This window comes from Oenanthe melanoleuca, chromosome 3 (assembly GCF_029582105.1).
Source record: "Oenanthe melanoleuca isolate GR-GAL-2019-014 chromosome 3, OMel1.0, whole genome shotgun sequence".
NCBI lineage: Eukaryota > Metazoa > Chordata > Aves > Passeriformes > Muscicapidae > Oenanthe > Oenanthe melanoleuca.
The window spans coordinates 99647643-99675572 of NC_079336.1; the positions used below are offsets into that span (position 1 = coordinate 99647643).

At 40.2% G+C, this 27930-nt stretch overlaps 2 protein-coding genes across 7 annotated transcripts in view; one reads left to right on the plus strand and one right to left on the minus strand.

The window, feature by feature from the left end:
- The window catches only part of VRK2 (VRK serine/threonine kinase 2), a 36007-nt gene extending 34699 nt beyond the window's left edge, over positions 1-1308 (plus strand). For 5 of the 6 annotated variants that reach the window (XM_056488123.1, XM_056488122.1, XM_056488120.1 and 2 more), the window contains one exon: positions 806-1308. In XM_056488123.1, coding sequence (XP_056344098.1) covers positions 806-837 — 32 coding nt within the window. In that variant the 3' untranslated portion in view covers positions 838-1308. The remainder of the gene's footprint in view (positions 1-805) is intronic. The other variant, XM_056488124.1, reaches the window with a different exon arrangement.
- On the minus strand, positions 485-21332 carry FANCL (FA complementation group L). Its single transcript, XM_056488125.1, has 14 exons — positions 21205-21332; positions 19182-19240; positions 18117-18177; positions 17314-17370; positions 15644-15741; positions 12748-12844; positions 10071-10139; positions 4518-4668; positions 2994-3077; positions 2836-2881; positions 2665-2746; positions 1774-1890; positions 1441-1512; positions 485-1122 (listed from the first exon to the last, which is right to left on the minus strand). The coding sequence occupies exons 1-14, from the start codon at positions 21295-21297 to the stop codon at positions 1087-1089; spliced, it is 1122 nt and encodes a 373-aa protein (XP_056344100.1). The 5' UTR covers positions 21298-21332; the 3' UTR covers positions 485-1086.
- Positions 21333-27930: the final 6598 nt, after the last annotated feature.

A 27930-nucleotide genomic window follows, 5' to 3' on the forward strand; every position in this document is an offset into this window, starting at 1 on the left:
ATGCTACAGTTTCCATGTAGAACCATTCTGTGGTACTCACTGAATATTCTGCATAATAGGGGTGACTTTCAATGGTCAATAGCATTTAAGCTGTTCAGATGAGAAAGTGGAGAAGGAAAAAAGGCAGGATTCTCTTAGCTTCATTTTGCAGAATTCTTCTCAATTCCTCTCACGTAATTCAGGAGCTTGGTAATGGAAAACTCTCTAGGAAACCAAAGCTGTCCCTGGTGCTAAGGGACAGTGGAAAAGAGTCAAGTCTTGGCTAAGTGAGAAGTGGGATTGTGGTGTTTGGGGATCCCTTTCAGAGGTGGAGGCTGGCCAAGGACAGCATTGCTGCTGGAGATGTAGAACAGCCCAGGCACCCCTGGCCAGCCAAAACAAGCCCCACTTAACCAGTTCATGTTCCTTGTGATGGGCAGAGGTTCAGCTTCACTGTGAAATGCAAAACTTACACAAATCAAACCAGCACATTCACACTAAAAAATCATGTCCTGAGTTTCCAGGATAAACCTTTATTAGCAGGAACACAGAAAGACTGAATATATTAAACCTTTTGGGAAATAGAAAACAATTTCAGCTTCAATAGTAAATATAGATCTGTCTCTTCAGGAGGTGTTTAACCATGCCTTATGTTACACACTTACCATACACTATCCATACAAGTGCAAATTCCAGAGGTAAGACTCTCTAAGAATTGTAGTGGTTTCTCTAGGATAACTTGAATACCTCAATGCCATCTCTGTTTTTTTGATTCACATCTCACTTCATATTAGCTTTATAATCACAGCTTTTTTTTCCCCTGCAGGAAGACACTGCAAGAGAGCTGCCACCATTTGACCCCTACAGAATACTCTCAGAATCCCAAAAGAAACACAATCACCTTGTATCTCCAGCTCCTGCAGCAGCATCCCAGGCTGGTGCTGACACCATTCATCCCTCTCTCTCTGCTGTGTTTAGGCTGGCATTTGCTGATGAAACCTACCCCTACACTGCAGCTGTTCTGATGCTTCTGCTGCTCATTGTCCTGTCCTTGTATCTGCTTTGATGTTGCTGTTCCCATGTCTTCAGTGGGAGTGCAGTTTTTCCCTAGAGTTTCTTCATTGAAGATTTCAGTGTCAGGGGCTTGAAAAAGAAAATTTGAAATAATCCTGTCAGTATTGCCTTGTACAGGCAAATTCTCATCTGCACTCAATAGTTATGGATTCTCTGAACTATTTGTGCTGGTTTCTGTTATAAATGTTGGGATTCTTTTTGTTGTTTTTAACGGAACCTTTTGTTACAGCATTAAAAAAGTATCATTAAATACGATGGAGTGTGGTGTTTAATTACTCTGGCACTAGTGTGGGGCTATCTTTATACTGTGTCAGAAAACCCTCAGTTAAATACTGAGACATTTGCCTTTTCCACACTAGTTCACTCATACTCCTTGGATTTCCTTACCTTATTACAATAGGGACATTCACCAAAGATGACATTAAAACTCTGTCTGCTGGTAGGAAGGCCTTGTAGCCACTGCAACACAAGAAGTGGAGTAAAAGTCACATTGGTTTCATCTCCAATTTAAGAAACATTTTATTAGTTACCAGAGTTCAGCTGATGAACACCTGGCAGGGTGCATGCAAAGTCAGATGGTGGCTCTCTTTCCCGGAGAGCTCACCTAGGAACTGGGGGTGGCAGGACAAGTGACTGCCTTAAATTCTGCATTAAGCAAGAGCCCATAAGGAACACGAAGTGGTGCCAGCTGTGAGCAGTTTGTGCCACTGGTCACTTTACCTCATAGAGACAGGCCTGGTGGAAGGGCTGCCCGCAGCGAGGATCGTCGCACACTTGGTCGGGTGCGCTGCCGTCCAGCCGGTAGGCGTAGCAGATCCCACAGTCCTTGGCAAAGTCCTGCAACACAGCAGCACAGCTGAAGGAAGGGCTGGGCTGCTCACACACACAGCTTCACCTGTGGTTTTGTTTTTGCAGTTTTTCTTAGCTGGAATTACTGGTTTTTGCCTTAAAGATGTATACGTTTATGTCACAATGGCGTAGAGTGACACTGTGTTCCAGGCATGCAAGACTTGACTGGGTTGTGTTTCATCCCCTTACTGAATTACATCTCATTCAACAAGCATTTTCATACTTTTGGGCACTTTTTGTTTATTAACCACTACGATTTGTCATTATGATTTGACATTAGACACAAACCCTCAGTCAGATCTTAATTTAGAAGCTTCGTGAGTGAAAGAAAACCTTGTAATACAGTGTTAAGGCATTGTCAAAATTTAATTCCCAGTTTGCTTGAAATGCACCAGTATTTGGGTGGCCTCTTGTCCCTACTAAGCAGCTCCACCTAATTAGAACTGAAGTCATCACCATCCATAACAGAATGTTTGGATTGTCCACATCTCATTAGCCACTCTGGAACTCCCTCTTTTCCTTTTAATAGTGGAGCCTGTTATTAATGGCCTCACTGCTATGAAGGCCACAGAGAAGTGTGCGCCTCTAATCAAAGGTTAACGAGCTCTGACAACTGTTGCTTGAAGTTCAGGAGTCCTTGTGACTATGTATTAATGCAATTACCTCTCAAAAGTCCCTGATTGTCCCTGGCTCTTAGAAAGTGACCATTCAAATGTGACTTATTCAGCAATAACGACTGCTTGTTAACCAAAACCAACTTACGCTTTTTTCCAACACGGCGCGAGATGGAAAATCAATTTCTAGGAGTTCTCTCAAGTTTTGTAACAAACTGATTTCTGGGTCCCTGTGGGTGGGAAAGGAGGAGAGGTAAATCCACACGAGGAATGGCAAACTGCATTTGGGTTTCTGGCCTGCTTTACCACAGATACTCACCACAAGTGCATGTTGTTGTTGAGTTTAGTTCTCAGAGGGTTCACTTCTGCAAAATACAGACAGGAATAATGGCATTACCCCAGGGAACCTCCCTTCAGGCAGGGATTGGATCAGAGATCTGAATCCAGAGGAGAAACAAGTGGAATTTGCTGCCTTACCATGGTCTGCTCCAAGGAAATAACACTCTGGAAGCATGTTTGGATGGCGAGGGTCTATCTCCACATTCACTGAGACATTGTTCCCTGCAAGGAGAAGGCAAGGCCATGGGGAAGATTTGCAGTCAAGGATTTGAAAAAAGAACCATTTTTAAAAGTAGTTTTAAATTGGGTTTCATTAGGGTAAATAATAACAAAGTTGGGATTGTACAAAATATCGGTATATATCAACTATTTAAATTTCCACAAACTGTAATTAAAAATAGCAGCTGATTAAAATAATCTGCCAGGTCTGTGTTTCCTTTAGACTTGGCTTAACCTTTACACTTACTCAGAAATAAATGTTATCAACGCAACCTAGATGACAAAATCCATCCAAAATCTCGGTGAAACATAGAACTTACTAATTCATCTTTATCTTTCATAGTCAAAAAGAGAAGCCCAAACCCAATATTAAGCAGAAGTCAGTCCTCTCCCCAGCAAATTCCAGGACCAAGACAACAACGCTGTATTTTTGAAACAGCAAATATTTGGCTTTACAAGACACCCCACCATCCCTGGAAGGGCTTTGTTCCTCAGAGGGAAGCAGCTCAGTGGTGCTCTGGCTCCAGCTCCAAAACATCACAGCACAGTTGGCCTGTGGAAAGGGCAGCAGGACTAGGACAAAGCCCCCCTGACTGCACACAAAGTGGTGTCTGACCCATGTCATTCTAGCCACTTGCTGAACTTTTCCTGTCCTTCCTTCCACTCCCATGAAGCAGCTCCCCTCCAGCTCCTTCCTCCCTCCCTTACAGCTCTCAGGGACAGTGTGGGTCCACTCTGTATTCTCATATTTCTACCATTTGCTATTGGTGATCTTTTTTGGCAAAGATAACATCCCCCTAACACTTCCAGCCTCTGACAGCTGCAATTACAACTCCTGATCTTATACATATAATTATAAAATTCCTTATCCTATGTACATTAAGACCTTAAAAGGCCAGACATCAGCATATAAACTGAGGTACATTTTCAGGTGGTTAACAGGGAAGCCTCATTTCCTCTTTTTATTTATTTGTCCTTCTCCCTTGCTTCCTTTAACCCCCTTTTTCCCCTTGGGCTGCACTCTAATGTTCCTTCCACACCAGGATAGGATGAACCTAAACTTAAAAAATCTGGAATTTGTGATTGACATAAGGGCTTCACCTAAGCTGATTTTTAACAAATATTGATTTTTCTAGGGTTACCATGCAAGTGCTCAGCTGTTGACAGTTCCATATGCATAATTTACAAATGCACAAGGTTGTCCTGCAGAAATTTTCATTTGTCTGACACCAGAAAGTTGTAATGAATTTCCCAAATAGGATCAGTTATGGAAAGTTGTTTTGTTTTTTTTGATCTGCAAAAGAGGAGTTCTGCCTTTGGTTTTAAGTGCTGCCTTTCCTTTCCCAAACCCAGAGAAGCACCATCTGATGAGACAAGCAAAACAAAACAGCTCCCTGAGTTTTACCTCTCAGATCCACTGTATCCCTTTAAATCTTTTCCTACCTATTGCAATTCTTCTGGTTGTAGCACTCCGTGTGGGATTTTCTGGCTCAAGCACCCATGTCTTCCCATCAATTTCATCAAGGGCATCCCAGAATCCCTTCAGCGACTCCAAGGCTGCCAGGAACTGATTGTAAATGTCTATTAAGGAGTTCTAAGAAAACAACAAATTCAAACAGATTTCACTGAGTTTCCACGAGCAGGCTCAGAGAATATTTCAAAATTAATTTATTCATTTAAGGAGTGTAGAAATACATGTATGTGTCCCAGTGTATTGTGATAGCATAAAACACGGAATATCACCTAACCACCTCATCATTATCTCAAAATTAAGCAGAATAAAAACAGGTGCTTAAGATCAGCTTTCAAATCCTATAAATAAGGAGAAACCATCTAATAGGCAGAGGATTACACATAGGAGATTTCAATATTTGAGAGAGGATTACACAGAAACAGAAATACCTTTCAATAGACAGGACAATATACAGGACAGCAATGCAAAAGAAATCTTTTGAAATCATCAGTGGCAAAAAGAAGTCACCATTTCCCCAGGAAAAGACTTCTGCAAGAGGAGAAAACACTTGGTGGTCAAGTGAACCCTTTGCAGGTGCAGATGCCCAGAGAGGGACAGATTTCCAATATCTTGAGGTTCACAAGAAAAAGTAAATTAAACATTCTGTTTAACAGGTATTTTTCTATGGATTAAACAAAATACAGAAGGGATAGTTTTCTTTAATCTGTAGTGATTCTATTTTTACTTTTTCACCTGGACAAAGAGCAGCAAATTATCGAAGTGTTCTCAGTTGAAGAAATAGAATTTTTCTACGTAATAACTTTTAATATTTTGTGCATGTGTGTTTTAGAAAGAAACAGCTTGGAAATGAAATGCTACATTTTTTCCTGCTGTTGTTAAATTATATTAAAGTAGGAAAGCACCTAAGCAGAGAAGTGTGAATTCTGCCAATCTCAAAATGTAACGCTTATTATCTTTAAAAGCATTTTGTTACTTTTATAATACCTGAAGTGATATAATAGTGTCAGTCACTTAACCACATCTTAGAGTATAGTATCTTCATCTTAAGTACTATTATTTCCAGTATTTTAATAATTTTCACACAGTCCTGAAATGTGATCTTTTGTGCTCTGATGACACTTAAATTAATAGCATAATTTTCTGGTACTTGCAACAGTTGCTTTCCATTTTGATATTTTACATTTTTCTATATCACATACAGATAAATCCTCTAATAATCATTTTTATCTTTATCTTCTGGGAATTCAAAGGGTTTCACTAGAAAAAAGAAACATCAAGGGATTATAACCCACAGATAAGTTTTAAAATCCAATTAATTTTAATACTAATTGTAATTTTTCAATGATGTTCCTTAAAAAGGTAGTTAAATCTTTTTTTTTCTAACACTGTTCATTTGATCTTATTTGCATGCTTCACTGATGTTGCCAGCTGTCTCCTGCTATATACATAAATGCATCTATGGCTATTTAAATACATCACCTGCTTGTCATGCAAACTATGAAAACTCCAAGATTCCTTTTTATTTGATTAACAAACAAATTTTTGGTGATGGCCCAGCACTTTTAGAACAGCCCGAGATCACACTTTCCCTTGGTCTAAATTACACCAACGCCATTGTTAATAATGTCAAACAGCACAAACTCTAATTCATGGTCCCCCTTGTACAAATGAGTTACAATTTGTGTGAGATATGTCAAAATCCTTTGGAAAATAAGGTATTCATCATTCAGACTGCCAATGCTGCTCACCCTGGCTGTAAAAACACTCACAAAAGCCAAACTGGTTCCTCCATCCTCCATCAACACATTGGCTTTGTCCAAGAAACTGGGGCCTCAATGTCACCTCTGTGTTATCAGACTCCATGGTTGGATCCCACATCCTGACTTTGTCCAGGAAAAATCAGACCTCCCTGTCTCCGAGGGGAAGACACCTTCTCTTTAATACCAGGAAAGTATCAGGTGAGTTCTCAACTTTTTTATTTCCATTTCTACCCTGTGCACTCTCATCTCCACCTCATCACCAGGACCTCCTCATGCCAATTCCCTTCTTCCTTCAATTCAAACATTCTCCCAAGTCCACCCTTATTGCCCATACACCATTCCCTCCAATCAAAGGAATGGGGAAAAAAATGTCACTTTACTCTTGATTCTTATTTCTAGAGCCACAGAGGCTGAGAAGAATAAAGAGAACATCTCGAGTCTGTGCCTGCCAAAAAACCAATGAAGCCTTTCAGGAACTTCTAAGAAGTGCTGTAACCTACATGACTGTTCTGCCAAATTTCAAGCATCTGCTCCAAATCCTGGATGAACTAAATAGCAATAGAACGGTAGTATAAAAAAAAAAAAATCTAATTAAGGTAAATACAGAACAATTGATTGCAATTTATTTTTCAAAAACAGATAAAAGTGCAATCTTTATTCTGAGATTTTTTTGGCCAAAATTCTTACTAGCACAAAATTTGCCTATCCAAAATCAAAACAACTGCAAAGCCCCCTAATAAAAAAGGGGAAATAGCCTAAACTATAGGTGCCATTACCTTCCTGCCCTTCATGAATTTGTAAATAAAATAGAATTTAACAAAGCAAACACTCGTTAGATGGAAAACGGATCACCTAAAGAATTTATGATTCCTTAGATTTGTTTGGAAAGTTTCTCACCAACAGCAGTTTAAAAATTTCCCTTCTCCTTAACAGAAATCAAGCTAAGACACAAGCCTGAAATCTTTATTAAGTGTCTTGTCAAGCATCTCCATTTTCTGCATTTACAGCTGGTGCCTGTGAAGTTCCTTTGCCAAGAAAGAGCACAATTACGACGCTTTTGATTGTGTTTTCATCTAACTAACCCAAGAATAATCTCATTCCCAGCACTCCACCTTCTGCACCTCGCATTCCCGTTTCCTTGCCGGCTGCTGCACGACCTCATTAGTCATTAATTTCCACTCCCATGACCTTCATGTAGCCAGCCAGGTGGGCAGTGGTCAGCCTGGAAACCTTAGCCTGACAAGAGACACCCTGATTCTGCAGAACTGCACTTCCAGCGTGTGCTAAAATTGGAGACAGCACATTTATCTGGTTCTTTAGAAAAAGGCTTTAACAGAAATAAGTAGATGTTCTTGCACTTGTCATTGAGAAGCACTCTGCATTTATTTGGCACTTAGAACAGGAGCAGCAGCAGCAGCATTGCCCTTGGTGCTGATTTCTTACTACTCTAAAACGTCTCCTCTGAGCCAGAATCCACTGGCTGTTGCTGCTCATGCTGTGAGACACCTGCACTGGCTACTGGGCTTGTCATGACGCACAAAACCCCACCATCTTCAGCTTGACATTGTGCAAGTTATAATTATTCATCCAAATGAATATGTCAGAGCAGCAGCAGCAGACCTCTCATCAGAGCAAAAGAAAAATACATCAAAACATTATCAACCCAGCAGGAAGACAGGGACCATAAGGAAAATTACCCATTTTTAATATGGATGCCATAAAGCCATGTCTATTATTATACAGAAGAGGAAAAAAAAAAAAAGGAGGAGAAAAAAAAAAACCCAACAACCCCTCAAGTTTAAAATCCATGAGCCTGAAATAGGCAGCAGCACACACAGGGGGTGGGAAAGAAAAATCAATTACCTGCAATCTATTTATATTTTCTTTCATAGGAGTTTATATTCTAATGGTGCCATTGCACCAATTTAGCTAAGCCTTGTCAATTTATACTTTGAAGGCGTAATATTAAAAGTTTAAGACCAATTGGGACCAAAACACCACGTTATTTCACTAGAGAAGAGATGCAGCCTGTTCTTTTTCCCTTTTAGGAACCAAAATTTTCATGCACTTGAGTACCTGCTGAATTCTGCTACCAGTGGTGTTGCAGCATTATCTAAGCACAACCCGTATTTTATCACGGTGTGAGGGCTGCTTGCTGCAGTGATTCCCACACATTTGGAAAATAAACACAATTTACACAATTACCAAAGCCATTTGTCCCCACAAGTGTTGGGTTCATGTCACCCACACACATAAGGTCAATTTGCAAAAGCTTCTGTACAGCTAAAGCACTTCTGTCTGCTGGTATTTGGTTCAGGATTAGAGCAGGCTCTCTGCAGCTGGAATTAGTGTCTCATGATTTCAAAACAGGCTCCTCACTTACACACAAACACCTTTTGTTCATGTTTTCAAATAGTCCCCAGGTAATTCTAACTGTAAAAAGATTCTAAGCATCAGAGTGTTCTATTTTTAACAGAGGATTTTTCCATGGCTGTAGTGCCAATATCAGTATATCCACCCCCATTTTTAACTTGTCAAAGGCTGCTCCATGGCAGGTTTTTCCAGAACATTTTATTAAAACATGAGTCCATCTTTAAAATTACTAACAGTAAACACAGAGAAGCAGTCACTGTCAGGGAAGTTTGAAACGTTGTTAATTTGAGGCAACACAAATTGCAAGGCTGTAAAATTAATAAAACATGGTTGAAAGTATGTATTAAGTTTGAGGTTAAAAACAGCACTTGAAATCCTGGCCAGAGTATAGGGATGCCAGTAAAATGTAAGGAAAAAACACTTATTTAAACTGCTCCAAACCATATCAGAGAATCAAAACCTAACATTATATAAATAAATACGTTTTTCATTTACAGTGGTTGATTCTTGCAGTTATTTCCTCTCAATATTAGTGGGTCTGAGGTAATACACAGAACCTTGAGCTCCGCAGAAAAAATTATATGCCCGGTTTAAATTCACCCAGCTGCAACCTCCCAGCCATGTTCCCTATGCAACTTCAGTATTTATTGCTGGGTAGAAACCCTTGTGAGAATTAGAATTATCTGATGAAATCATTTATGTAAAATCTACTTTCCTGATTTAAATGAAATTAGGTATCAACTATTTTCTACATATACTTCAAATTAATTTAATGACAAATTAATTTAATGACATTTAAAGTCATTTAGTAAAGGACACATGCTGTATTCAGGATAAAAGGTACATGAAACAATGTGAGCGACCTGCAAAAGACAATGTGGTTCTTAATAGTAGCAATATCAGTTAAACTAAGAAATCAGAATTTCATTAAATACTTCCTGTGTTGATTATAACTAGAAGTTTTATTAAGTCATGAAAAATCTTTAATAAACTGGGGAAAACTCTATAGAATAACCAACTCCTTTTTTCTATGTCTGTCATCTTTAGAGGGTGTTTCTTTTCTAGAAGACAATAATTTTTTCTATGTTTCACTTCCTTTTCACTTTCCCACCATAATTCCTAGAGAATTTTCAGTCATATGAACAGCTTAAAAAAACCCCAACCAGTACATACAACATGCAAGATATATCTCATGGCAAGGAGGATATTTAAGGTGCTGTGATAAGGAATATGGAGTTCAGTGCTATTGCATTTTCATGAGCATGTACAGAAATAAAATGCACACACAGGGAGAAAAGCTGGAGTTAAAAACCAAACCCAGCCCCTTGTTACCACCCCTCCTTAGCATATGTATTTTTATTAAAAAAAGCTGCCTAGTCCACTAGTTACCTGTGGCATCCAGGAAACAGCAAATGGAACAGGAAAATCCACAAGGCAATCTGGTGGTTCTGTGGGATACTGAGGGAAGGAAAGAAAATACAGTTTGGGATTTTTTTTCCTTAGTGATTTAAAGTCAGACTGATACTCAGCTGCCAAGTTTGATAACAAAATATGAGCACTTCAAGCATCTTGAGAACTTGGCTCTGTGAGGAAGCAGTATGTAAAGCATTTTCAGGAATAGTTATGAATGTTAATTATCATTTAAAGAAGAAAGCTGCATGTAAATGTTTTATATATCAGTATTTAGTAAAGGCAGGAGAATCACAATTTTATGTGCTCAGCGGTCACAAAGGAATATTAAAGAAACCTTAAGAAACAAAGCAAGAAATATTTTTTTTAATTTCTCCTCAATTATACATATTGAAAGCAAAGTTTAAAAACCAAGCAACCCTGCCACGAGTCAAGAAGTAATTTTCATTTAAGCTAAAGTATTTGTTCTGATTGGCAATATTTTGTTTGAAACTGAAAGTAATCTAGAGTACTTAACAATTCAGAGATGAATGAACATAGACCCAAAATTAAAACAAGCCCTCATTCCAAATTAAGAGATATCAATCAGAAAAAAAAATTTAAAAGGCTGTACTAAAAAAAAGAAGCCATAAAAGGTTTGATAACTCCATGACACCTTATCTTTTTAGTTACAATCAAATGTGTGTTTCAGAAATCATCCTATTATTCTTAAGAATAATTTAAGCAATTATTAAATACAATATTTATATTGGTTTTCTGAGCATGTAGCTAACTTTATCTAGAGAAAGCATTTTCATACCCCTGGCCAGATCATTCAGATAATTACCAAAGTGTCTTAATTACTACACAACAGGCAAATCCTTGCAGTGGCCTATTTGAAGCCTTGGGGTCTGAAATGCTCCTGCACTGATCTTAATCAAAGAAACAGCACAACAAAAATAAACACACTTTTATTAAAGCATGTCATCAAAAGAAATGCCTTCCCAAAAAATACTTCAGCCAAGTCTTCTCAAATGTAGTGTCTGTGTGCATGAAAGCAAATCAAATCCCCATGTCACCAAAACAATGTTTCACACACAAATTTTGTCTGGCAAGTTTAAATGCCAGACACGGTTTAAAAAGGACAAGCAACTGATCCTCCATCATCAAAAACACTTGAAAACAAAATAAAAGAAAAAAAAGAAAAAAAAAAGAAAAAAGATGTTACTTATTAAAACAGACAAGTCTGATAATCTAATATTTTTATTACATACATCTTTAGTTGTTAGATGGTGCTTTCTTCTGCTATGAGGAGTATTCAGCTATTTCACTGCTACCAAAAATCCCCCACAAGTTTGTACCAGGACAGAAAATGGGAATTTCCATCACCACAGGGCAATGCTAAGCTAAGGCTGAACAGAACCAGCCAATGAACAACTGTCAGTGTTTGACCATGACAGCTGCTTGGGAAAAATGAATGTTGAACTGTAATTTTTTCTGCCTTTTTATATTTTCAAACAGTTAAAATACTTTACTTCTGTTGTGCTAGTAGCAAGAAAACCTTAGGGAAACAGGCTGCACCTAATTTCTAGTGTCAAACAAAGCACTGTATTTATCCCTTATAAACAACACAGCCTGGTTCCTCTCCTTGCACCTTAAATAGACCATAATTGTACTTCCTGATGGATTTTTTTCCATCAGTGTATTTAATAATGGACTGACTAGCAAATTAATTATGCACTCATTACTCTCTGCATGTAGAACAGTTTTACTCTTTAAAAACCCACTTGAGCAACACTCATCCCTAAACAATATTTTTTCCTCTCCTTTTCCCCTCCAAAGGTAAAGCTTGTTCATATTATGTAAAACTAAAAAATTCCTGGTTTGTAAGGGAATACAGAATGTCTGTGAAGGAGGGATTTAATCCTACAATTCTGTGTCCCCCCTCATGCTTTCAAGATTATAACTCAAGGTGAGGGACCACAGATAGTCCCAAACAACAACACCCAGACACTTTTAGATCCCTTTTTCCCCTGGACTGATTTTCTGAAGACAACAGTTATTGCCATGCAATTGTCTCCACACAGCCTGGATATTCACAGTCTCTGATGAGAGATTTATGCCTTGAAATGAGACATTCTATGAAGAAACGTTGTAATTTGAGTTCAGTGATAAGTACCAGGAAGAATTAAAATTTTTTTGTTTCTGCAAATGTCATGGGTTTGATTTGCAAGTACTGTCAAAATGCGACATTTATTTAGACTAAAAAGAAATAATTTTTCTGACTGACTTCAGTTTTTCATAAATCTTTACATCTCTGACTTTAACAGCAAGACTTGTTAATAACCAACCCACCATCCTCTAATTCTTGCTCTGTGCACAGTCTCTGGGTGGAGTGATAATGAAGGAAAGTCTCCCAGATGGCTTTGTCTGTAATCTAGTAAAATGAGTGCAATATCAAAGAGTTTTCCATGTGATGCACAGTTGCATCTTACAGATAATCATAATCCAATATTATAGTTAGTATGAAAACTCTCCAAAATAAAACAATTAACTGACCTATTACCTTGTAGAACACACACCAGCAAACAAACCAACCCTCTAAAATCCTAATGAATTAAGAAAAATCGATTTATTTCAAGGAAGCCTCACAAGATTTTGTCCCACATCAATTTACCTTTGCATTTAACTTGAGAGTGATGAGATGCTGTCGACCACAAGAGTCTTCAGCTTTTAACTTGAGTGTGGTCAGCCCAGTGTCCACATAGGCCACTCTGGAAGAGAGAAGAAAACTCTCAGAGCCCTGCAAGAAGTCTGAAAGGTCTGCAATCCTCTGATTAGTCTGTTACAAATATTAATCAGAGGGAGTCCTATATGCCAAGCATTTCTGCTGCTGCAGATTTACTGCTGTTAATACACCAGCCTAGTGCTTAATGCAGCCATATATCTCTGGGTTATTTACAGCGTGTGTCAGGGCTCACGCTGTGGTCAGTGAGCACCGTGTTTCAGTTTTCCATCACCGGAACCTTTGACACACACAGCATGTTCCTGTCAGCCTCTACTTATGTACACATTAAACTTCCTGTCAAATCTTTGATCCATTTCTGCAGTTTCTTACTCTATGAGACTTTTATGCTCTTGATTTGCTTTTCTCTTCGATGAAGTTCTCTTTTATTATCAATACTATTATTGTGAGAAATTCAGTGCATATTGGTTCATATTCTGAAATCGATTTTCTGCAGAAAATAGTACCCAAACAGTACAAAATGAGTTATTTATGATGATTTGCCTTCATTTCATGACAGTTTTACACTGTATTCATGCACCCTAGCAAGCAGAAAGTACATACTAAATGTGAATAAGTTTGAAAACTTCTGATTCTTTTCCTAAGATGTCAGTGGTTTGTGTCTCCTACCACAATGAAGATGGATACAATTGTAAAATATATTGTTCTCTAAAGGTGGGTTCTGCTTAGTAGCTTCAGCAACTGCCAAAAAGGTTCAAACCTCCCCATATATTTACCAGTAAACTGGGCATGTGGATATTTTGGCATTTTTACTATGTCATTCCTGTGTAAAGATAAAAAGCAGTCCAAGATAATTGCACAACTTATCACCAGGACTGATAGAAAGGCCCAACAGAGTTCAGAGAGAGCATCTGCTTGCTGGCCTAAGCGACATTTATTTCTTTAAACCACTACATACTAGAAAAAGCCACGTGATTTTCTCAAGTGACACTGGCAACAGAGTTGTAGAGGCACAATATAGGGTTGGAAGGAAGGAAATAAATAAAGGATAGGAAGGAAGTGAAAATAAGAAAATTATCTACAGAAATGAAATTGCCTCAACAGGAAGGAACTAAAAAATACAGACAGAAAAAGCAATAGAGGTAGTAAGAAGGGAGAAAAAGATTATTTCATGTTTACTGCTGATTAATGCAATATTAAAGAGACCTGCAGATTTCTGGGAGTATTTCTCCACAACAGCTGAAAGTAAAACAAGCCTTGATAAAAGTATAATTCAACTGGAGCCAGTTAAACTTTATATACTTTGAAAGAATCAGAGGATTCTTCCTCTAACTGGGGGCAAAAAAATCTTTCCTTCTGCTTTGTTCCAACTTTAACTCAAAAGTGTACCAGAGTTTTATAAAGATGAGAAACTACCTATACCACTCCTCCTTCTATTGCTTCTTGGGCTGGGGAATTTCTAAAGCAGCAGCTAAGGCCCAGCATGGAAACTGCAGAGAAAAATGCAGCAGTGTCCACACCAAAGCACAACTGGTGTGGCAAAGAGCCACACAGCAAAGGAAAACAAAAAAAATTAAAGAGGTGCTGCCAAGGTGTCTGGAATTTTACCTGTTCTGACATTCATCTTGTCCAGATCAATTCAAACCTCACTTATAAGAAAAGTATGGATTCTTTTAGTTTAAAGTCACACTTTTTGTATAAACACATAAGGAATTGTGTACATGGGTGATATTTCACTTATACAGACTTTTAGTCCTCTGTAGGCTCCTTCATTTTATCACAGAAAAAAAAAAAAAAAAAAAAAAAAAGGCAATAAAAGGAATCAGCATAAAGATGGAAAGCTTCAGGTAAATCTCTGAAGTCCAGCAAATGACTGAGAGCACAGGGCCAGGCAGGATTCCCTGGAAATGGAGAAGGCAAGAGGGGAAGATACTTTGTATGAAATAAATGAGAAAGTATTGAGATTTGAGACAACAAGGACTTAAGAGATACTGGCAACCTTTATGAATCCCCATGAGGCTGATAAGAGTCCTACATGTGTTTTTTTGTTGATAATTTTCCTTTCCAGGACACTGTCACTGACTCAACCAACTTGATTAAGGGGAAGTATTAGAAAAGCCTCCCCTGTAACTTTACTCCTGCAGAGTATCCCTCTCTCCCCACCTCAAAGCTTTCAATTTTTCAGTTGGATTTGGGTGCAGTCAGCTTCCAGCAGGACCCAAAATTTGCTAGGAATGAGTAAATCTGGGGTACACAAGAAGCAAGGGTTTCTCCCAAGAAAAATCCTTAAATAAAGCTCAAGGTGTGAGCAGTGATTTTTTGGGCATCTTCACCTTTCTGTGAAATAAATAATAAATTCCTCTAAGAAGATCCTTGTGCTGTAAAGAGCGGGTTCTTTAAAAATTATTATTATTCTAATTCTAAAAAAGTATGAAATATTTTTATGAAAGCATAAAAGTAAACAATGATTAACCATAATCTATAGGAATAGCCTATAGGAATATAGGAACAATCACCTGTACAAAATAGGGAAAAGAGAACTATAAATATTAACATTAAATATGTTCAATATACTAGTAGTTTATAGGTCAAAGAATAAATTATTTCTTAGTGATGTATCACCTTTCAGCTCAGTTATTTCAGCTAGAAAATATCCTTTCAGTTGATACAGCTTTGTTGAGTGTTTTTAATTTAAAAACAAAGAAAAATCAGTTTCTGAATAGGGTAAATGAACAGAACAAGTACATTTTATACATTCAACTCACAAATACAAAAGAGGAATAGATATTCTAAAGGTGATGTTTGTTAAGAACTAAAATAATCATACCTATTCCAGCCCAGTGTTTCTAGATCTCTCACAAGACAGGAGTAGTATTCTGGAGGCCGTGAGATGTGCAGGTCTTGTGTGTTCTTTAAAGCAATTTCCTTTTTAAAAAAACATTAAAAACATCATTAAGAGCAATTTCAATATTTTTGCATCTATTTAGCCATGTGATTTTTGCAATTCATTCGGAAATATTAAGCTTATGTAAAATTAACTGTACACTGCATTTGTTTTGTTATAGCCTCCAGCTAAAGCAGACAAAGAAGCTGTTTGGTAAATTACTTCAGATACTGGTAATGAAAACATCTGCAATTTAAAAAAACCCCACAGATGTTGACAACGGAGTCTTCAGATGCAAATATCAAATGTGCCTCTTTTTCAGCTAATAAATTTGAAGTCAAGCATCTTGACTGAAAGAACATTTCAAAAGAAGGTTCTATTAAGCCCACAGCTGTCTCCTGGGCTCCATTCCACAAAAGACAACACAACTATGATATTCCCCCTATTTTATATATATATAAAGTTTATATAGCAATCAAAAATCGAATTCAGTTTCTCAATTTTAACATCACAGGATCCCTTAGAGTAAGTTTTGGTAGAGACACTCATCAAGAACATAGTAAAGTCTCAAGAAGAAGTTATTATCAAAAAGTTAATACTACTGTGAAAAATAAGCCTTAACTGTGTGTTTCAGTTGTGTTGTGCTACTTGTTCTTTAAGACTGCATTTAAGCTAAAGTTATGCTTAGAGAATGCATACATTTATGACATATAGAATCAAATTATTAATAATTTAAAATAAAAAAATTAAATGAAAATATAATTTATAAGACAAGTTTAACAATCATTTCTGCCCAGTTCTCCCACACCACCAGTGTTTCATTCTTTGCAGTAACTGAGGATCAGTATTCTGCTATTTTGAATGAATTATACTTTCATTGCATTCTCATTTTCTGAGTTACAATAACTATTGTAAAATATTCCAAAATACACATTCTTATTTAGGCCTATTCCAAGCATAGCAGAGCAGCAGTGTAATGCCAAGAGGAACTTGAAGAATACTTCCTGTGTTTTATTCCTAAAGTAAAGTAGGTTGGATGAAGTATTCATCAAATGTTCATATAATAACGTTTTACTAACAGATAAGAATTTCCAGTTTCATGTTTATGAAAGGATTTGTTGCTCTCCAACCACAAACCTGAAAAACTTTCAAAAGAAGAATAAAGATCAGCCTCTGAAATATTAGAAGAAAAAAAAAAAAAAAAAAAGAGGTTTCTGCATTTATTTGTCAAATTGTTAGACAGGTGAAAGCACCTTCAGCAAGCCACTGACTGTATAACCCATTGTATAATTACAAGCCTACTTTACCATCTAGACAGTAACAGGAATTCCAGGAAAATCACTGTAAAGAGGATGGCTCTACACTGAGATCCCTTGCTGGGATTTTAAATTTTCTAAAGTGCTTCAGCTTCCAAAGAATACAGTCACTTAAAATCCTAAAGGATATTTATACAGCTATTACATGAACAGCACATATACAAAACCACCTCTTCTTAAAAAAAAAAAAAAACAAAAAACCTATAAATCTATGGAAAAGTAACCTGTAAAAAACTGAAAGTGAAACCCAAAGCTCTAAGAGCATCCCATGTCCCACACATATATTCTGCCACTCACCAAAACAGTTTTCAGCTCCACCATAAAGCTGACAAGATCTGGGCAGCTGTGCAGCCTCTGGAGGAAAGAGGATTAGTTGATTTTCTGCAACTCATAACTTCTGGTGCTTCAGCCCAACTGTTTTTCCAGTATTGTCAAACCAAGCATAAAAAAGACCAAGTGTATACCACATGTTTAAGTTTTTCAGTTCTAGAAGAGAACTTCCAGGAAACTTTACTGAGAATGGAACACTCCCTGGCATCAGGTGGCATCACTTATTTATGTATTTATGAAACCACATCCATGAGATAGAGTGTCCCAACCAAGACCTCTGGCAAAGGTTCCTTCCTCCTTGGGAACAAAGTATTCTTTGGGACTCAAAGGCTGCTGTATCCTCACTCCAAAGCTTCCTTTGGATACTGAGATGTAATTTAGATCCCAAGAATGAACTGAGACTATTAATAATTAATGTGAATTCTCTCCTTTGCATTATGAACAACCAGTAAAAAAGTAAATACATTTAAAAAAAAAAAAAGAAAAAATCTGTTTCAAATTGAGAGAGTAAAGTGTCATAATTTATTAAAAATTGTTCTAGCCTGATATTAAGAAAAAAAAAGAAAATTTGAATAAAAATAATTACTTACTAAATTCCATCCATTTCTCATTATACTTACTTGCAAATCCTCAGGCATTTAAAAATAAAGTTTGGCTCTTTAACACTTCTAGAACATGTGTATGAGTACAAGCTTTTCAGAGTCATTACAAACAAAGATGTAAGATTGATTAATAATAATATTTAAATAAGTGGTTTTAAACTTGTATACCTGCTTTAAAATGTGCCTGTATCCATGCAGGATCTTCTTCAGACGCCAGCTGCACTCTATCCTAGACAAACAGAGTTTTGTACAAATTTTACAATCACAGTACATGATTTTTAAAAGCCAGCAGAAATCCTTCTACACACAACAGAACAACAACTTTTCTTGGAAAAAAAGGAAGGTAACACAAAGGAAGGAAAGAGTACTTCAAAACTACTTTGAGTTTTGTGTTCAAAGTTACTTAAAACTTCCAAATGTCACTATGCCAAAGCCCATTAAAAATTAAGAATCAACCTGCAAAAGCCCCTTCTGTGCTGAAAACAACAACATAATTCTTGCAAGTGCGACTTCATAAAATACACTAATATTTAAAAGTGATAACCTGAAAATGTCAAAGTTTCCTGTAATGCAGTTTTAATTACCCAACCTAGAATGTAATAAAGCTGTGGAATACCACATCTGCTCCCAGGCTGGCCTAGGCAGAACTTTGGAATGCAAAGTTAAACGCTCATCCATGTATGTGGATTAGCCCCTTTCACCCCATTTCCCACAGATTGCTGGGATAAACACAGAAATAAGAGCAAAGCTTTTAAAGAAAAGTTGGGTCATACCAATTAATACATAGAAACAGCAAACAAAATGAAGTTTAAAAGCTCTGTTAACCACCATTGCTTAAACTGCTCACATAATTGCTTAAATTTACAACTTTGCATTGGATTTTCTGTTTCCCAAATGGTGACATATAAATGATCTATAAATATAAATTATATAAAAAATATTTTTCCCAAGTACATTGCTTCATGTATGTAAATACAGCCAATTAATTACAACATATTTAAAATTTAATTAACAACAAAATATTTTGATATAGGCAATGCTTATTGTCAGCATTTATTAGCACTGATGCTGTGCAGTTTTGTTGCAGGGTTAAGCTGAAACCAGGGAGCATTAATTAATAATACTGATATTGGGGAAAAAAAAGAATAACTCATTTTCATATCCATTATTGCTTTTATCAAAATTAACTTTGTTACATCACACTTAGAAATTGCTATCATAAAAGTCTCTTACCTGGCATTTTTCAGTTGCAAATCCACTGGTAGCAGTATCCTGATGTGGAAGTCTCTACCCTTGAAGAGAATTATTTAGTTAATAGGAAGGTCAGAAAAGAAAAATATTAGACACTTGAGGGAATTATTCCCCATCAGATCACCTACTAAGAAAGAAAAGGATAGGTCTTTCCTATCTTTCAGGAATATTATTCAGAATCTCTTTCCTTAGGGATAAAAAGCAGCATGAGTGACAGGCACAAATAATGTTGATTTTAATTCTGAAGTTGAAATACTCTTGACCTTTAATTCACAATAGTCAGTAAAAACTACTCAGTATGTCACATTTCATATAGCAAACATAACACCTTTCAGGAGAAAAAGAAACCTTATCCAAATCAGGACAAGACCAAAACACAATTTAATCTAAATCATGCTACTGTTCATGAAAAATTGTCTTCAACTCCAGTAAAAGTCAAAACAGATGCTTATCATAAAAGTAACTACACTAAAAAGAACCTTGGGCACTGATCCACAGCACATTTCAGCAGTTTTACAAACTGTAAACAAAAACAGCCCCAAGTACATAAATAAACTTTTTTTTCCTGATAGTGCAATCCACATGGGGCAGTTTCTAAATCCCCCCTGCTTGTATTTTCAGTCCTTATTGAGGTCCTCATTCCACTTTCTTATGGGATAACCAAAATAAAACTGAAATAAAGAAAGTTGGTGAAGCCTCAAAGCAAAGGGGGCAGACAACTTATCTTAAAACTTCTATTCCCGACCCTATCCCAGCTCAGGACATTGAAGTTGGGAGTACACAAGTACACAAGATTAACATACTGGAGTTAATCCAGGGAGGAGCTCCAAAGGTGACCAAGAGCTCAAAGCATCTCTGATACCAGGAGAGCCTGAGGGAGCTTGGACTGTTCAGCCTGGAGAAAAGAGATCAGGGAAGGACTAAAGGTACAGTCAGAGCTGGGTGACACTGACAGGAATACAGGAAATATCACCTAAATGGAATTTAAAAACTGCTCATTAATAGTTAAGGGAGGACCAGAGACTGGAATAGGCCATCTAAGAGGTTGCACACTCTCCGTGCTTTGAGATATTCACAACCCAAACAGTCTAAAGTAACTACTGAAGGCACAGGACCTCCAGAGGTTCCTTTCAATCTTAATATCAACCCATTTTTGACAATGCTGCTGGACACAGCCCATGTCTTTTGCCCTCTACTTAGAGGAGCAAACCCCCATGCTATTGCTACATTAAAATACACCCGTTCAGAGCTCTGTATGTGATATTTCAAGGAGCCATAGCTGGACAATGTCAGTGATGACAAAGCCGGGCTGGGAGCATTCTCCTCACCCTGCCCCAGGAGCTGTTCTGGCCCCTACACCGCGCTTTCCTCATGGGAGGGACAATGCAGCCACTTCAGCTGAAGCCTCACAAGTAAATAAATGAAAACACCCACCATCAATCATTTATGTCAACTTTTACCACAGGCCGTGGACGCTGGCACCCTCAGCCTTGCCCCCAAACCACTTTTGTCAGCACAACTAACCCAGCCCAGCAGGCAGCAGGAAGCCACTCCCTGGGCAAACCCGCGGGACGGCGGCGGGATCCCTCAGCGCAGGGAAACAGCATTCCCCAATTCGCACTCCCGGTGGCTCAGCCAGGAACCCCATGAGGGCGAGAGGCGCTTCCCCCTCAGAGCCGGCAGGGCGGGAAGCGCTTCCCCCTCAGAGCCGGGACAGCGGGAAGCGCTTCCCCCTCAGAGCCGGCAGGGCGGGAAGCGCTTCCCCCTCAGAGCCAGGACAGCGGGAAGCGCTTCCCCCCTCAGAGCCGGGACAGCGGGAAGCGCTTCCCCCCTCAGAGCCGGGACAGCGGGAAGCGCTTCCCCCTCAGAGCCGGGACAGCGGGAAGCGCTTCCCCCTCAGAGCCGGGACAGCGGGAAGCGCTTCCCCCCTCAGAGCCGGCAGAGCGGGAAGTACCCCCTCCTCCGAGTAAGGTCCGCCGGGCAAGCGGCGCCCGGGCCGCGGTACCTGGGCAGTGACAAAGCCCTCGTAGGCGGTGCCGTGGCGGTCCTGCGGCAGCAGCAGCGGGCAGTGCCGCAGCAGAGCCCGCGCTCCCGCCATGTTTCCCGCCGGCCGCCGCCGCCGCCGTTCGAACGAGAGGCCCCGCCCCCGCCGGCGGGCGGCGCACGCGCCTGAGGGTAAGGGAGGGAGGGGCAGGCTCGTGAGGGGCGGCGCGCGACGCTGAGGGGAGGGCACCTGTGGACAAGGAGCGCACCTGAGGGAACGAACCTGGCACCGAGGGGAGGAGCGCACCTGAAAGGAGAGAGCACCCGAGCACAGGAGCGCACCTGAGGGGGGAGTACACCTGAGAGAAGGTGTCGCTGAGGGGTGCACACCTGAGGAGAGGGGTGTCGCTGAGGGGGGGAGTTGTGTCGCTGAGGGGCGCACACCTAAGTGGGGACACACCTGAGGGGGGAAGCACACCTGAGGGGAGGGTTATGTCTCTGAGGGAAGCGCACCTGAGAGGGGAGAACACCTGAGGCGGGAAGCACACCTGAGGAGAGGGTTGTCGCTGAGGGGAGCAGACATGAGGAAGGAGCACACCTGAGGGTAGGGTTGTGCCACTGAGGGGAGCGCACCTATGGAGAGGCGAGCACCTGAGGGAGGAGCACACCTGAAGGTGGGTTGTGTCGCTGAGGGGAGCACACTTGAGGGAGGAAGCGCACCTGAGGGGAGAGTTGTGCCGCTGAGGAGAGCACACCTGAGGGAAGGGTTGTGTCGCTGAGGGGAGCACACCTGAGGGGAGAGTTGTGTCGCTGAGGGGAGCACACCTGAAGGTGGGTTGTGCCTCTGAGGGGAGCACACCTGAGGGGGGAAGCACACCTGAGGGGAGGGTTGTGCCGCTGAGGGGAGCACACCTGAGGGAGGAAGCACACCTGAGGGGAGGGTTATGTCGCTGAGGGAAGGGCACCTGAGAGGGGAGAACACCTGAGGCGGGAAGCACACCTGAGGTGAGAGTTGTCGCTGAGGGGAGCAGACATGAGGAAGGAGCACACCTGAGAGTAGAGTTGTGCCGCTGAGGGGAGCACACCTGAGGGAAGGGTTATATCGCTGAGGGGAGCACACCTGAGGGGGGAAGCACACCTGAGGGGAGCGTTGTGCCGCTGAGGGGAGCACACCTGAGGGGAGGGTTGTGCCGTTGAGGGGAGCACAGCTGAGGGAAGGGTTATATCGCTGAGGGGAGCACACCTGAGGGGGGAAGCACACCTGAGGGGAGGTTGTGCCGCTGAGGGGAGCGCACCTATGGAGAGGCGAGCACCTGAGGGAGGAGCACACCTGAAGGTGGGTTGTGTCGCTGAGGGGAGCACACCTGAGGGGAGAGTTGTGTCGTGAGGGGAGCACACCTGAGGGAGGAAGCACACCTGAGGGGAGGGTTGTGCCGCTGAGGAGAGCACACCTGAGGGGAGGGTTGTGCCTCTGAGGGGAGCACACCTGAGGGAGGAAGGACACTTGAGGGGAGGGTTATGTCGCTGAAGGAAGGGCACCTGAGAGGGGAGAACACCTGAGGCGGGAAGCACACCTGAGGGAAGGGTTATATCGCTGAGGGGAGCACACTTGAGGGGGGAAGCACACCTGAGGGGAGAGTTGTGTCGCTGAGGGGAGCACACCTGAGGGAGGAAGCACACCTGAGGGGAGAGTTGTGGCGCTGAGGAGAGCACACCTGAGGGGAGGGTTGTGCCTCTGAAGGGAGCGCACCTGAAGGAGGAAGCACACTTGAGGGGAGGGTTATGTCTCTGAGGGAAGCGCACCTGAGAGGGGAGCACACCTGAGGGGGGAAGCACACCTGAGGGGAGAGTTGTGTCGCTGAGGGGAGCACACCTGAGGGGAGGGTTGTGCCTCTGAGGGGAGCACACCTGACGGGAGGGTTGTGCCGCTGAGGGCAGAAGCGCACAGCGCTGAGGGATGCGCGCCCCGAAGGCGGGAAACCCTGAGGGAGAGGCCCAGAGGTGTCCAGAGCTCCTGAGGAGCAGCTTCCAGAACCCCGAGGAGCAGCTTCCAGAACCCCCAGGAAGCAGCCCTGTGTTCTCCCACATCAAGGAGAGTTGCTACTTTTTACATCCCGCTAGTTTGAGGAGTGTCTTTCCAGGAGCACGGCTTCCATAGAGCAAAGCCGGGGTTTCCTCGCTGTTTAGCACATCCTGAGGGGGCTGGATTATGTAAGGACTAGGTGTCAAGTAAGGATAACTATTAAGTTAGTCTTATAGTATTCAGTGACTGTGTCATGGAAATTTTCGTGCCATGCAGGGTAAGGGGTTAATCGATTTATGCATTATTTTCTAGGAGCCAACTTTTCCTACAATAACACTTTTAGGGCCATAATAGCTCTTCTGCCCTCTCACACAGGTGTTGGGATAAAAAACTTCCTCTCTTTTCTGAGTGGGTTGCTGCCAGGACCTGGCAGCCACAATATGTGGGAAAGCCTGAGGAGAGAAACTTGAAACTTTGGGGTTTTTTTTGCATATGTTTTAGAAGGCATTAAAACCTTGTACATCACTGAGGCTGAGCATTATGCAAGACTCAATTCCTGCCCAAACAGGCATGTTTAAGAAAGAAAACACTGCTTCTTGCCTAATTAGATAAATTTGGGCAGGAAAATACAGTTTTATGAAGAGAAGCTTCATCCACAGCTAAATCCTGTCCGCTTAGCTTAGGAGACCCATTCACAGGTATTGCATGGAAATAGAAGAGTTAAAAACATGAAACCCTTTTCAGCTATATGCTATTGTAGAGGCTATCAGAAATATAATACAGAATGCACTAGGAGGCAATATATAGGTGAAAGAGTCACAAGATTTGACATGTAAACTCATCATAGTAAGATTTTCAGGAATATGTGTTAATAAATATATATATTCTTACCACTGATCAACTTTTTTTTATACCTTGGAAGTGTCACTGGTAATTTCCAGACTTCCAGCGAACTATCAAGGGTGTACCTGAGAAAGAAAGATTCAGTTCTGTGCAAGAATGTTGCTTTACTCACCCTTTTCTGCTCCAGAAAACTTTGGACAGTGCAAAATTGTTACCAATGCAAGAAACATTTTCTAAACATATGCACCATCAGCTTTTAAATACCACGATGTTCAGCCCTTCCGCAGTTTGCTCCCCTGAAGCTGTTCCTGTGCCTTTCACTACCCAGCATGGCTCACCACGAGCAGTTAATCCAATGTTTCATAGCAATTTGTATCCCTCATTTTATCTATTAATTTAATTTTGACCAAAACATTTCTCCTCTTGAGCTGTTTTCTCTCAGTATGCATTGCACTAGAAATTACCTTATTTAATTGTGAAGTAGCTCTGTACTTTACCAGGTCCACTGATTATTTCTTAATTGCATCAAGTGCAAAATTGAAGGCAGGGGGTTTTTTCTTCTTTTTTTGGCCATGCTTATCTGAGTCTGGCATTAAAAAATATGTCAAGTCCCTTTAGCCAAGTGCATTTATAGAATAATGTATCTAAATAAAAATACTGTAAGATCAGAAGTATAAAATGTTCTACTACTGGAGTCCAGAAAACATTAATCATTATCTTACACTGTATATATTGCACACTTTTAAACTTTGTAGAAAACCACAATTACTTGAAGCATCACGTTACTTTGATCTGGCACACAGACCTGCATTTTTAAAGCAGAAAAACTGAAAAACAAGATCTGTGAGAATTTAGACAGCTCTGCTCCTCAAGGGAAAGGAGTACTGATGTGATCTTTCAGCCACAGGCCACATATACCAATTTAATTACAATTATTGTTTGCCAGAATAATCATAATGGAGTATGTTATTAATTACTTGTCCATTCAAATATCATATTCAGCCAGTTAAGTCATCAATAAAATCATGACTCCAGTGGCAAAACAAGCAGTGTACAGAGCAAGCACTTGAAAGTAATTTCTGGGCTAAATTTTATTGGTTAAGTTATCCCACAAACAGTCAGAAAGAAAGTGCATTCATCAGTCAGAATGCACATGGAACCACATTGAAATAATGTGGATTTTTTTAAGAGCTGACTTTTTTATTTATTTAAGGATGTTATGAAAGGCAAGAAAATAACAGTGCATTGTTCTCCAGCATTAGTGTCTCCAACAAAAAACAATCTATTTAAACCCATGCAAAATGGCTAATACTGTTATTGCTGTCCTTTTCCATAACTCAGTGTCGTTTTATTCATCTCGCCCCTAAGAAATGACCTTTTCTGTGCACATCCCCACCTTTTCCCACAAATCCCCTGAGTGACAGAATCTCATCCTAATCCCATTTCCATTTAGATGTTCCAGGAAAGCATTGTAGACCTTGGAGGCAATAAGTAATCATAATGGAAAGATAATAATATGTTTATGAAATCTGGATTTTAGAATAGCAAATTGAAAAATTACAATAGTATTTCAAGCCACTGAAGGTCAATGTTACTAAGAGCAAAAAGCCATCGATCAAGTGTTCTCAAACTTTTCTAGTTTAGATTATTTTTTGATACAAAGCATCTCTATTTCAGAGAGCAGCACCTCTCTCCTGAGGTGATTCCTCATCTACCTAGCAGTCACACAATCTGGTGTTATAAATAGGATTTAGTATATTTTCCCACAAGCTGTTTTTCTAGGGTGGCTTTATCTTTTAAGCAAACCTAAAAAAAACAGAGAACAACTTCTCAGGCCTCTCAAAGTACATTATAGACCCCAGCTTAAAAATTCCAGCCCTTATTAATTTTAAAGGTAAAACAATATGGAAAACTCATAACTAAATATACCAAAATACTACTTTGAGTATTGTGTAGTTGTAGGCTTTTTAATAAAGGCAAATTTGCTTCCTTGTGCCTAAAATCTACAAAGCTGTACATATAGAAAACCACTGAAACTTAACTGAGGTCCTAGACAAAAAAAAGGGAAAAATAACCATTCCAGTCTTGTCCTCAGCTAGTTAAGAAGTTTTCCTCTCTTGAGCTTCAGTTTTCCACTGTTTTAAAGCACACCTTATGCTCACCAAAAACCGTTTTTGGGACTCACTGAAGCTTTCTGTGTCTAAAGCAGCAAACCATGATTGTTACCTGGAAAGGGTTTTATTGGGCTGCTGCTCCCCCTGAAGGGCTCCCTGCTGTCAAGGACCATTGTGCTCTCCCCTTCCCCTATTCCTGTCCCTGCAGCCTCTTCTCCCTTATGCCAGCTCTGGTTCCCAATCCTTGTACAATGAGCCAGTTTGGTCACTGACCAAAAGCTAATGTGGTTTTTATAAAATTCTTTTTAAGCTGGCCCAGTTGACTGAAGCTGTGACAGAAGCACCAGAGATGACATGAAGAAAGCATCAGGAGGGCACATCCACAAGCCAAACCAGGCTTTTTGGAAGCAAGATATTAGACCAGACAGTGGAAGAGCACACAGGTGAGAACCACCAGGCTTCCTCTTCTACCACCATCCTCCCAGGCCACAGCCTCTTACTGGCACAGTTTCCACAGACACTGCTTCCTTTGCTTATCCCTGGAGTGATAGGACAAGGGAGAAGGCTTCAAAGCGAGACAGAGCAGATTTAGATTAGGTGTTAGGAAGAAATTATTCCCTGTGAGGATAATGAGGCCCAGACATAGATTGCCCAGAGAAGCTGAGGCTGCCCCACCCCTGAAATTGTTCAAGGCCAGGTTGGAACAACCTGAGATAGTGGAAAGTGTGCCTACTCATGATAGGCTTTGGAACTAGAGGGTATTTAAGGTCCCTTCCATCCCAAAGCATTTTGAAATCCCATTTGCATAGAGTTGTCTTACACTCTACTTTCATTTCTGGCTATTTTAAAATATTTTTCATCATTAACAGCTCACAGTCTCAGAGACTCTGGACACCTCCCTCATAACACCTCAGTACAAAGCAGTGCAGCTGTTCACAGAAGTGTCTAAGCAGCAAACGCCTCTGTTCTGATGATTTTGAATGCAATTATTCTTCTGTATTTAAAGAACTTTAATATCATATCCAAACCAAGAGCAGTGATTGATCTATTAACAGTATAAAATGATTAAGTGAGCACTGGCTATTTTAAAAATGTCTTGGGACTAGAGGGCTCTCAAAGCACACGTTCATCTTTGTCTATGTAGGCAAAGTCTTGGCACTCTTTTTGGCAGATGACCCAGCAAAATGACTGATGTATGAACATTAATGCATTCACATAAATTAACTCTGCACATAAAAAAACACAGAGCCTTTAAGCCCAATTACATCTTTCCCAATTGTACAAATACTCCCTTTGCAGTCAGTGGCAGCTCAGGAAGATGAGGCCAATCCATATGTTATATTGATTCTAAAGGCACAAGAGTATGCAGTTAATCCCTTTCAAACCTTGCAGAGCACAAGCTCTTGGAGATCTTCCAGGCAGCCAGATGAAAGTTGCCTTTCAGAACCAGGGGCTGTGTGTTGTTAGAGATTCCAAAACATGCTGGGCCAAAATCTGGCCTTGCTTTTACCAGTGTAAAATGGGACTATTTCAGGAGAGATCTGTATATGTGCACGGATATAAAACTGATCATTAACTTGCTAAAGAGTGTCTAATATTAACATGCTTTCCTCTTAATGTCAAAGAGAAGCAAAGCAAAGATCAACAAATGAAAATGTTTTCTTCCAGCTAGAAGTTTTATAACATCTAAAACACCTCAGACAGTTTATGATAGTTTTTAGGGGGTTTTGTGCTGCTAATAGGTTTTACCTGAAGATAATTCAGATAC

Bases quoted from the DNA above. Each gene is read 5' to 3' on its own strand.
- FANCL (XM_056488125.1), bottom strand. From the start codon at position 21,297: ATGGCGGGAGCGCGGGCTCTGCTGCGGCACTGCCCGCTGCTGCTGCCG. The intron at 2,882-2,993 runs GTAAGGCAGCAA...TGTATTTTGCAG, and splicing joins TTTCCTTGGAGCAGACCATG to AAGTGAACCCTCTGAGAACT. The intron at 1,891-2,664 runs GTAAGTTGGTTT...GCTGTGTTGCAG, and splicing joins GCGCCGTGTTGGAAAAAAGC to GACTTTGCCAAGGACTGTGG.